The sequence below is a fragment of the Dendropsophus ebraccatus genome, chromosome 2 (genome assembly GCF_027789765.1).
Source record: "Dendropsophus ebraccatus isolate aDenEbr1 chromosome 2, aDenEbr1.pat, whole genome shotgun sequence".
In the NCBI taxonomy this organism is placed as follows: Eukaryota; Metazoa; Chordata; class Amphibia; order Anura; family Hylidae; genus Dendropsophus; species Dendropsophus ebraccatus.
In genome coordinates, this window is record NC_091455.1 from 35,020,134 (window position 1) to 35,032,277 (window position 12,144).

General features: G+C 45.1%; 1 protein-coding gene across 1 annotated transcript in view; it reads left to right on the top strand.

Annotated features, from left to right (window-relative positions):
* The window catches only part of MATN2 (matrilin 2), a 76,705-nt gene extending 66,108 nt beyond the window's left edge, over positions 1–10,597 (top strand). Inside the window, 5 exon segments of the mRNA XM_069957322.1 lie at positions 2,498–2,650; positions 4,789–4,830; positions 6,150–6,236; positions 7,707–7,793; positions 10,458–10,597. Coding sequence (XP_069813423.1) covers positions 2,498–2,650; positions 4,789–4,830; positions 6,150–6,236; positions 7,707–7,793; positions 10,458–10,513 — 425 coding nt within the window. The 3' untranslated portion in view covers positions 10,514–10,597.
* Positions 10,598–12,144: the final 1,547 nt, after the last annotated feature.

The window sequence follows — 12,144 nt, forward strand, 5'->3', positions numbered from 1 at the left end:
GGAAGACTTTTAAATTACAAGTCTATATAACTTTCTGACTCTAGTTGATTTATGATTCATGAGTGAATGGTGTCAGAATGTGTTCTTGGCCACTGCTCCATTCACTGTCTATGGCTCAGTTTAGTGTCTGGCAACTTTTGGAAGTGCCATAATGAATAGAGTGATGGTTGACCATGGGCCCTACCACTGCATTTACTACGGTCAGATCCCCGCTGCTATCCTATGCATAGGGATAACTTTATATGTTGGGATAACCCCTATAAACAGGATTAGAAAAGAAGACAACTACTTTCTTGCAAAAACAGCACCACCCCTGTGCTCAGGCTGTGTGCTGCATTGCAGTTCAGCTCCATTCACATCAATGGAACTAGGCTGCAGAACCCAAACTGAAGACAGGTGAGGCGCTGTTTCTGAAATAAAACGGCCATGTTTTTCTAAGTCTGTATAACCCCTTTAAGTGTAGCCCACTTATGCAGTAACAAATAACTTCCTCATTTTTTCTTTATAAAAAGCATAGATTGGTGCTTTACTGATTTCACTGCAAAACACCCACACACCCAGGTCTCATACATAAAAACTGTTCCGACTAATTATGTCATTGTTGCCCATAGCAACCAAATTCCTCCTTTTTTTAGAACATTATGTAATTGTTGCCCCTAGCAACCAAAGTCCTAATTTTTTTTAGACATAACTAATAATCATAGGGCCCTTGATCAGTAATTAGAATGGACCCCCCCCCAGCAGGAGCAGTCTGTATGGCTGAGGACCCTTGTACAGTACTAGTATCTTCTCTCACAGGGTCACAGCGGACCCTTCCCGCCGTGTCCCAGACAATGAGGCTGAATGATCCATCCGGCTTCTATCATGGAGGGGGCTCGGGAGCTTTATAGAAACGAGAAGATGTATCATGATTTCCTAACCAGCAGCACGATTCTCCTCACGGCGAGCAGTCCGAGGAGACAATGATAGTGTATGAGTCACTGCGCCGCTTCTCAGGGAACAGGAATCGGCTTTCGTTCTGTACTAAAAAGAAAAAAGAGACCAAGGATAAAAAGCGAGGGCTTTGTTATAAGAGGGAAAAATAATTTACCATCATTGTTGCATCAATTTATAGTATTGAGAAGAATGGTGGCAGAGGAATCTATACTGCCCGAGCCTGCTTGATAAGGGTATGTTCACACTGTCAAAAAAAAATACTCGGGGGGGGGGGGGGGGGAATGAACTCTCAAAATTTGCATATAATCTGCTTTTCCTGCTTTTTGTTTAAGCTTCCATTGATTTCAGTACGTGGTTTGTGCAATGTGCCATGCCCCCCCTCCCCTCCTCCATATAGCACCCCATATATTCTATACCCATACAATACACAGACCACCACAGCCATGGGGAGGAATAACATATGTAAAGTATGTTAAAAGAAATAAAGAAATGTAACCGATGCCTTCTGAGGAATTTCTGGCTTGGCTTATTAAATCTCCAGTCATTTTCTAAGGCTTCTTAAAGTCAGAGTCAGACATTGACTTGAAAGGAAAGCTACTTCAAGAGAGCTGCTTTACCTATCCTTTCCAAAGAGAAAAACACAGCGCCACTCCTGTCTAAAGGTATTGCCTGGTATAGCAGCTCCATTTCACTTTATGAAATGTCAATGTCAATACCACATATTGCCTATGGACAGGTGTGGCGCTGTTGTTGAAAGATATCAGCTTTTTTTCCAGTCTAGCACAACCCCTTTAAGGGGAAGTTTTTCTTTTTCTTTCAAATCAACTGGTGTCAAAAGTGCCAGAGATTTGTAATTTATTTCTATTATCAGCTGCTGTATGTCCTGCAGGAAGTGGTGTTTTCTTTCCAGTCTGACACAGTGCTCTCTGCTGCCACCTCTGTCAATGTCAGGAACTGTCCAGAGCAGGAGAGGATTTCTATGGGGATTTACTACTGCTCTGGACAGTTCCTGACCTAGACAGAGGTGGCAGCAGAGAACACTTTGTCAGACTGGAAAGAAAACACCACTTCATGCAGGACATATGCAGCTGATAAGTACTGGAAGACTTGATATTTTTCAATAGAAGCAAATATAACGCACCATACCCACAGGGCATGCATTTGGGGAAGGATGGGGGGTTCCACTCTAGTAGTATTTTTAGTCTTCCAAAATCACATCATGCTCAGGGTGTGGCTTTTATTTAAGAATTTTTTGCGTTTTTTTCTCCCATAGACTTCTATAGATGGAGGAAATTCCCAGACTAATGCTACGTGGGCAGGCACGTTGGCGTTGTTCAATAGAAATCCTGGAGCCAGACTCTTATAAAGTTTGCGCAGCCCGTTCCAGCTCTGCTACAGTGACTGTATTATTACTATTGCACACTATCTGGCTCTAGGAGTCTCTCGGCCCCGCAGGTCTCCTCAGTCGCTGGCGGTTGTGGTCACGTCAGGTCACTTGGAGGTTGTTGTAGATTTAATGGCCATGACGTAATGATGCAGCATCCTTTTGTCTCCTTCTCAGGCATCATCATCTATGCTGTCGGAGTGGGCAAGGCCATTGATGAAGAATTACGAGAAATTGCTTCTTCGCCACAAGAGCAGCACGTTATTCATGCCGATGACTTCAGCTTCATGGGATACATCACGGAGAAATTAAAATCCAGCATCTGTGACGGTACTGTGCCCAAATAACGATGTCTTCTGCTCAGCCATTATAAAGATCTGTTATACACCAATATGCACAGGCCTATGGGATTTATTGTTTGATTACAGTTACAGTAAAGGGTTTTCCGGGCAAAACATGCTTATGAGTAGGCGATCAGTCACTGATCGGCGTCTGCACTACACAGTGAGCGCGACAGGAAGCAGGCCAGACCTGTTACTACAGCTCATCTGCCATTCACTTGAATGGAAGCTGAGCTGCAATTACAGGCCACCACCACTACACAGTGAACGGCGACAACTGCTTCCTGCCCTGTTCACTGAGAAGTGCAGGCTGATTGGCGGGGGGTGATGTGACATCCGTGTTCATCCGTGAAAAACACGGATTTGATGTAATCAATGTAATTTAAATGCTTTAACACAGATCCATGAAAAAAATGGACACGGATACAAAACAGATGAAAAACGGACTGTTTTGCACGGATCACGGAGGTAGCTACCGGACCACAATCACGGACCGGGAAAAACACTGAACGTGTGAATGCAGCCTAAGATTTCTCCTCTTTTTAAATCCATTCCTGCTTTAGCTTCAAATCTTTGGCAGATAATCTGTCAGATAATCATTCTGTGTAAATGGACCCTTAATCAGCAACTTGACCTCAGATTAACCTTCCAGCATTACAAAGAAACTACAATGTTGCAGATAAAGCTGTCAGGGACTTGTTTACATCAGCTGTCTCAGAAGGGAAGGGGAGACAGAGAGAAAAACGCACACACATTTTTTTGCGCCTCAGCAGCTCAGAACTGGGGAAGGAGACTGAATAGATAATAACAAGTATGGAATGTTAGTCTCACCATGGGCAGCAACATACGAAAAATATGTTTGAGCAGAAAACCCCTTTAAAGGGGTTGTCCGGCGATAAAAAATTATTCACAGAATAACACACATTACAAAGTTATACAACTTTGTAATGTATGTTATGTCTGTGAATGGCCCCCTTCCCCGTGTCCCACCACCCCCACCCGTGTACCCGGAAGTGTGGTGCGCTATACATACCTGTCACGTGCCGACCACGGTCTCCGATCCTCAGCAGTGACGTCTTCTTCGTGAGTCCGGCGGATCTTCCCGAGTGCCGGCCGCCCTCTGCAGCGTCATCCGAAGCTCAGCCGCGATTGGCTGAGCATAACTGTGCTCAGCCAATCGCGGCTGAGCAGCTGATGACGTGGCCGCGTCATCAGCCGCTCAGCCGCGATTGGCTGAGCACAGTTATGCTCAGCCAATCGCGGCTGAGCTTCGGATGACGCTGCAGAGGGTTGGCGGCACTCGGGAAGATCCGCCGGACTCACGAAGAAGACGTCACTGCTGACGATCGGAGACCGTGGACGACACGACATGCGGTGAGTATAATGCACCACACTTCCGGGTCTAGCGTGGGTGGGGGGAAACACGGGAAAGGGCCATTCACAGACATAACATACATTACAAAGTTGTATAACTTTGTAATGTGTGTTATTCTGTGAATAATTTTTATCGCCGGACAACCCCTTTAAGCAGCCCTGCATTTTCCAACACAGCCAGTTGGCAGCAGAGAGGCGATGTCACCCCTTGCCACTCAATGTAAAAATGTAAACAGGAACAATATATTTATATATTTTTTTCTTAACAAAGGACAGATGTCGCTCAGACCTGACAGGAGGGGCCAGGAAAGCGCACAGAGCAGTAACAGTTCCCATGATACTACGAGAGGCATAACAGAACTTCAGTTATGTTTTAGCATCTCTCCCCATCCTCTACATGGAATCTTCAGCAGTCAAAAGCTGACAGATTCCCTGATCATTGATATTGCAAAGCAACAAATATTGTTAAAAATTTGGGATTTGGAAAAATAAAGTCACTGCAATAGTTATTTATTATACTTCAGAGCTGCTCTTAATATCAGAACAACTATTTTGGAGGTTATGTAGCACTAGGGAAACACCATCTGTCAACCCATATGCAAACTAGCAATAGGGTTTTTATTTATTTCTATAGACGCCACAGACTGGGACAAAAAAATATTGTAAGGTCACTTTTTTCAAAGTTTTTTGCATCGCTGTTTTATCACCATTTAGCATATAGACTTAGTTTTTTCTTTCTTTTTTTTTCTTTAGGTTGGAGCAATTGGAAAGTCACTACTGACCTCTCTAACCAAGGTAAGGCGTGGACCATAGTTTACTGTATATTTGTAGAATATAACTGGGACTAACAAGGAGTTGACCTCTTAAAGGCTGAAATGCACGGATGTGTTCTCTGCGGTTTTGAATATATGAGCATTACTATTAAATATAATAGCACTGACTATATGGCAACCAATAGGTAGTATGTGTGGGACGTACAATAGCGCATACCTCTCTGCTCACTGGCTGAAAGAGGTCAGCTGACCTATTAAATGTCTTTAAAAGAAAGATGTACAAAAGTTTGTGGAGGCCCATCTTGCCAATGAAGAGGACAATATAGATAAAAGGAATGCCCGGAATCCTGATGAGTAGCACTATGTAACCATTTACACCCATGTTTTCCTGCTGACAGCTTCACTTTAAGTGGTTTCTGACTTTTAAACAAACTTTCAACCTAAGTGCTAAAATCCATCAAGAGAGATGAGAGGAATTATCAGATCACTGAGCGATCAGGTTTCATGCTAACTATAAAGTCTATGGACAAGGGAGGAAGAAGAGGAGGTAGCTGCAGAATGAGACAGAGGCAGAGAGAGACAGAAAAGGGGTGGAAAGCTCTAGTAAGTTTTTGGATTCACAGCTTACACTGCTTAATACTACTCTATAATGTCCTCCATGCTGCTTCTGAGGGGTGTTTATAGAGTTATTGTAAGAGCAATGTTGGCTCTTCTGCATGCAGGCACTGTATGGGAGACATCATAGCACTAATTCAGAGACAACTAAATGTCAGAGATAGAGCCTGCTGAGAAATAGTGCTGCTCCCAATATACACTGACAATAGGTTAATCTGAAAGGTTCATTAAAATTTGAGCAGCCTGCTTAGATCTCCAACCTTAAAGCGAATGTACCTTCAGGTACGTTCACTTTATGTTTTGCCCATGGATAGAACGGTGCCGGTGCAGGGAAGCTGGTGCAACAGTCTTTTTTTTGAACCGCGGCCCAGTTCTTGTGTACGGCGCCGTTCTATTCACGGGCACCGACACAGGGTAAAGCACTGTAGGCGGGCTGATCCGTCCCCAGTGGGAGGAAACCCCCGCTCTCTATGACGCAGCTCCAGTGCCTCACCCCCAGCGGTGCCCAGGAATAACGGCACTGTACACGGGAACCTGGCCACAGTTCAAAAAAGGACCGCGGCACAGGCTTCCCTGCACCAGCGCTGTTCTATCCATGGGAAAAACTTAAAGCGAAAGTACCTGACGGTACATTCATTTAAATCCTTTAAATGCCAGCATAGATCCCATGTTACTAACGCTAGTATTATAATGATGACATGTTATTTTAAACTTTGTCACCTTCAGATTTTTCCTCAGAACTAAAAGGAGAGAACAGTGAGATCACAGTGTCTTGTTCAATGTCTGCCGTCAGATTCACGACTCAAGCAGAAGGTGAGATAGTACGGGTATTTCTTTTCATTGAAGGGGTTGGTTGTCTCATAAGACTACCTCTTATTAAAGAGAAGCTGACCCTGTGATCAGTGGATCGCCTCAGGCCTGGTTCCTCTAAAGACCTTTTTTACACTGGCCAGGAGCATTGCCAGAACGCTCCTTGGGCCAATAATCAGCCATGTTAAAGTCACAGAATTAGGGATGTTCCGAACCTGCCGAGGTTCGGGTTCGTATGAACCCGAACGCTTGGCAGCAGATTCTCGGTCTGCCCGCTCCGTGGATACAGCGGGAGTAACGCCTGGAAACTGGGATACAGCCTATGGCTATGGCTGTATCCCAGTTTTCCAGGCGGTCCTCCCGCTGGATCCGCCCGCTCCACGGAGAGAGCAGACAGCGGGAATCATTACCAAGGGTTCGGACCATCCCTAGTCACAGTGATCACCCGAGGAGCGGGAAAACGCCTGATCCTCGGCTGATCGCATCTTCTTTGTGGGTTTTGAACTCTATACCTATGAGCTGCACTTCTTCCTGTGTAAACAGGGAATGTGCAGCCGAGAGCAACAGATTTAAAGGTAACCAATTATTATAAAATGGCCCCTGTATTAATACATTACTATACGCCCCAATGTACTGTTTCCAGGCATATAGTTATCACTATGAGCATTGCTAATATGGCCCAAAAACGTACTTTGTAAATCCTACCTATGTAGGCATGGGGGGCGCTCCTCGGCTTCTAACTAGTCACGGCTGACGGGAAACCCCTTCGGCAATCACCCCTCCCTGGCAGAATTGACGCTCAGGAATGGCCCCTCTGTGACATTACAGGCTCCTATACACCAACGCTCCCAGGGAGGAATAATTGCTGAAGTGTTTCCCATCAGCGGCGTCTAGCTAGGTGCTGAGACTACCTTCATGTCTACATAGGTAGGATTTACATATGGGGAGATTTATTAAACATGGTGTAAAGTGAAACTGGCTCAGTCGCCCCTAGCAACCAATCAGATTACACGTTTCATTCCTCACAGACTCTTTGGAAAGTAAGAGGTGGAATCTGATTGGTTGCTAGGGGCAACTGAGCCAGTTTCACTTTACACTATGTTTGATAAATCTCTCATGTTTTCAGGCCATATAAGTCACTTATAGAAATTACTTATATGCCTGGAAAAAGCTGAATGGGTGATTTTATAATGATTGGCTCCCTTTAAATGGCTGCACAAACAATACAGTAATTGTTCATGCAGCCCAGCCGCTTTATTGGTTGTGCCATCTAAAGGCACTGCAAACAATGCAGATCTCGCTGATCGGTGAACGTCAACACATAAATAGGAAAGTCCCACAATTAACGTTGGACCCTAACCATTCTGACACATGACTTATCCTGTAGATGAGTGTTATAGTAGGGAATTTTACCTTTAATACATAGAAACATGAGCCTAATGTATTTCCTGTACTGTATCTTGAATATTTCAGAAAAAGACGAGGAGCAATGCCAGTGTAAGAACATTATGGAGTTTCAGTACAATTCAAATGAAGAAGTCAGACGACTAACTCAACAGTATATCCTTTACTATGAGAGTATTACCTTTTTTATCTATTACATTGAGTTATAGTATGAGTTATGCTGACAATGTTCCATCGTGTTCCTTCCATTACATCTGAAGAAAGCTAAAGACTTCCTGTGAGATAAATCCTGTATTTGCTGCACCCACATGCAGTGATGGATAATACTCTCTACATGGGAAAGCATCAGGTCCTGACTAATGCTATTCAGCATAAAGCTCCTCAAAGGAAGCAGCTAACATGCAGGTAGTTACTAAGCCTAGAATCCATCTCTTACAGCCAGACAGGGGAGAAGCACTTAGCTGAGCACTCAGCACCCAGACCCCCCAACTCATCAAAACTTTTTAAAGGTTTTTACCAGGAAGCATGGGGACAAATACAATGGGAATCGGGGCAGGTGAGTATAAGCTTAGACTAAAAACAGCTGTCCTTGAGGCATTAAAGGGTTACTCTGGAAAAACAGCTTTCAAATCAACTGGTGTCAGAAAGTTATACAGAATTGTAATTATTTCTACTTAAAAAAAGTTCTTCTAATACAGATCCGTAATTTGCTTCTTTCAGTACTTATCATCTGCAAAGACTGCAAAGAATACACCACTTCCTGCAGGACATACAGCAGCTGATAAGTATGGGAAGACAATGTTTTTTTAGCAGAAGTAATTTACAAATCTGTAAAACTTTGACACCAAGTGAGCTGGGTGCTTTAAAGATATTCTCCTCTGCCTGACCCTCCACTGTTGCCACTTTCTCTAACATGTCAACCCTGCAGGAAATGCCCACTGACCCAGTCACTTACCGAGACGTGTCACAGCCAGTGACAGTAATTAGCTGAGTGGCATTTTCTGCAGGGTCATGAGTCAGAGGGTGCAGCAGGGACCAGGAGCTGTCACAACAGCAGGGGGATAAGGCAGGTGAGTATGCTTTATTTTTAAGCACTAGAATACCCCTTTAGGGTCTGTTTACACAACGCCTCGTCGGCGGATTTCACACTGCGAGTTCGCAGCGAAATCCACTGCGTATACTTACCTGGCACTTTCAGTAAGATTCCATACTCACAGTGGGATTGTCATCCCGCTGCAAGTATGTAAAAGTCAGCCCCCCTTAACCTCCCATGGCCTGTTGCATAAATTATAGGGTCCGTGCTCCGACTTACTTTGGGGGCTCCCGGCGTCTGGACGTCCCGCTCAGCCAATCAGTGCGCTGCGGCGGGGCAGCACACTGACTGGCTGAGCACCAGGAGCCCCTGAAGCAAGCCGGAGTGTAGACATGGTAATGTATGCAACGGCCGCAGGGGTTTAAGGGGCTGACTTTTACAAACTGGCAGGCTGCACATCCGTCTGAGCCTACCCTTAAAATGAGTTACAGGTACATTTTTGGTCCAGTAGGACCATGTGTTGACAGTTCCCTACATACGCTGCTTTAGATTACTTGACATCCTGGAGCCCCTGGACAATTTTGTGTGAGTTGGCAAAAATTATTTTAATCCATCCTTGTGTTTTTTCTTTACCCTTATATGATCCTTATAATGGGAGTGGGAAATGCAGAACATGAAGTTTCTGGACCCCAGTGAAAATTCTGTAACACATGTAACTTATAGCACTGATCTCTCATACTGGGTATAAGAATTTTATGCAGGGACCATATACTGTGGACCAGATCTCAGAACCCTGAAAGCATTAAGTCCATGCATGGACCATATATTGTGGATGTGTAAATGCCCCCTAAGGGTACTATTACACGGAACGATAATCGGCTGAATCAGCCCTATCCGTCCGATTCGATCCGTGTAATAAACACAACGATCATCGGCTGATCGTTGATATAGGTTTGGACCCATAATTGTCGGCGCGCCGACCGCGCATCACTACATGTAATAGCGCGGTGCACGGCTGGCGGCTGACCATGCTGCAGGCTCCTCTTGCGCTCTGCTTCTCCCCGAGTCCCGCGCGCTCCAGTTTCAGAGCGGCCTGTCTGAGCTGACAGGCCGCTCAGCCAATCACAGGTCGGCACCGCCGCGGCTAGTGATGGTCTGAGCGCCCTGCCAGCTGAAACAGGCCGCGCTGGAGCATGTGCGACCCAGGAGAAGCACCGTGCAAAAGGAGCCCTGCAGCATGGATAGGTTATGTATACAGTTTAAAGTGACTGTACCACCAGGCCCAGGCTGAAGCACTGGAGGCGGCCGACCCACCCTTAGTGGGAAGAAAATCCAGCCCCTCCATAACATGACTCTATTAGAATCAATGGAACCCTATCACAGAGGGCTGGAGTTTCCTCCCACTAAGGGTGGGTCGGCCCGCCTCCAGTGCTTCAGCCTGGGCCTGGTGGTACACTCACTTTAAGCAAGGGCTGCAAGGATGATGTCCCCGCAGCCCTTGTTAAACGATTATCGGCTGTGTAATAGGCCCAGTAAACGAACGCCGATCTAGCAGATCAGCGCTTGTTTACAGTTATTATCAGGCCCCCATCCATCCGCCCGTGTAATAGGACCCTAAGGCTTTAGAACTTGCAGGATACCCTATGCACTTCCTATTGTTATGTCTCTGGGAATGGGGAATGTGTTTTAGCAGGATGGGCTTCATTCCGAGCTTTGCTACAGGGCCTTCCACCATGTACAAACTACTACTGAGACTTCTGCCTGTAGTTTCCTTGACAAGAACCCACTGGAGCAGATCACACGACGGATGCAAGAACTGGAGAACCGAGTGGGACAGAGATAGCAGATCAGACAAGAACTGAACAGAACATTAATCCTTCCATAGAAAGAAGCAAACTATCCCAAGCCATCGACCATCTGGACGTCAGCAACAAATGTGTATAGTACAGAAAGGTGTTATTTATATTGTTATGAAGCGCATGTATGAATACAGAGTATATAGGCAGAGTATCGTGCTGAGGACTTTAAGTGGAAAATTCTACGGAAACAAACCAGAGGAAATCTAGAGAAGGAAGAGCGGAGGACCAAGTCTAGTTTTGTAATTTCAAGATTTCAAGCTCAAAGTCAAATTGTTTTTATGCAACATAAATAATAAATGGTAAACTATTTGTAATAAGCTTGTCTGTGTACCTACTTTGTTATTGGATCCTTTGTATACACAGCAACCATCATTTATTTTCCTCAGGTCTTGCTCTTTGGTTCAGGTCCATTAGTATAGAGCAGAGATCTGTCACTACCTCTTACAGGCCCTAAAATACTTTCTACTAAACCCACCGCAGACACAGGCAGGTTCTGAGTCAGTAGTAGGAAACCTTCGGCCCTTCAGCTGTTGCAAAACTAACAACTCCCCATCATGCCTGGACAGCTAAAGCTTTGGCTGTCCAGGCAGGATGGGAGTTGTAGTTTTACAACAACTGGGGGGCTGGAGGTTCCCTATCCCTGGTATAAGCTGTATAGAGGCCTCTCACGTCATATGCTGTCGATGGGCATGGGGGTCAGGAATGATGACTTGTTGACCCTGCAGTCTAGCAGCAGTGTACCCCTCCCATAGGAAACACATGAACATTCGGCTGCACCAAACAATTTAATGTGGATAGGGAGGTCACCAGTTATTAAAGGTGTATTATTGGCTGGGTCTGCTGCTTTCTTATCCGCCATAGCCACTGCCCTCAGATTGCCTCCTCTGTATAAATACACAGGCTTGTAGATTATCAGGGAATAAATAATTCAATTCTATGACAGTCAGGTCAGTATAATTATATTTGAGCACATAACTGATGTAACACCAGACTGCTTAGTGGCCTAGGAAGAATTTCTCACTTGAAGGAGAGAGGGGGGGGGACGTGTCTTCTAATTTGCCAATTAAGGGTGCCTTTACACAGATGTATATGACAGATTTTCAAAGGCAAAGCCTGGAATGGATTTGAAGATTTTAAAAGGGGAAATCTCAGTCTTTTCTTTAGGACCTGTTTCCCTGTTAATATTCTGTTCCTGGCTGTCAGATAAATCTGTGTGTAAAGGCACAGTTACATAAGCACACCAGTGTGTCAAACACACTGCCCTAGAATTTCCATCATGCCTAAACAGCCAACATCTTTGCAAATCCAACGTAGAAAGAGATTTTCCACAGCTCCTTAGGAAAGTGCGAATTTTTATTGGTACATATACGGTGAAATTAAAAACTGTTAAAATCACGCCAACGCGTTGCGGAGGCAGCCCTCCTTAATCATGGCAATGTAACTACTATACAAATAAGCCTTATATAATGTGTAGGATGTACCAAATACCACTGACTCCACCCCCACAAAGGTGGAGGGAGGGGAAAGGGAGGGGGAAGGGGAAAGAGGAGAAAGGGGGGGGAGGGGGGGGGAAGGGGGGAGGAAGTAGGGGGGAGGGGGAGGGGGAGAGGGAGGA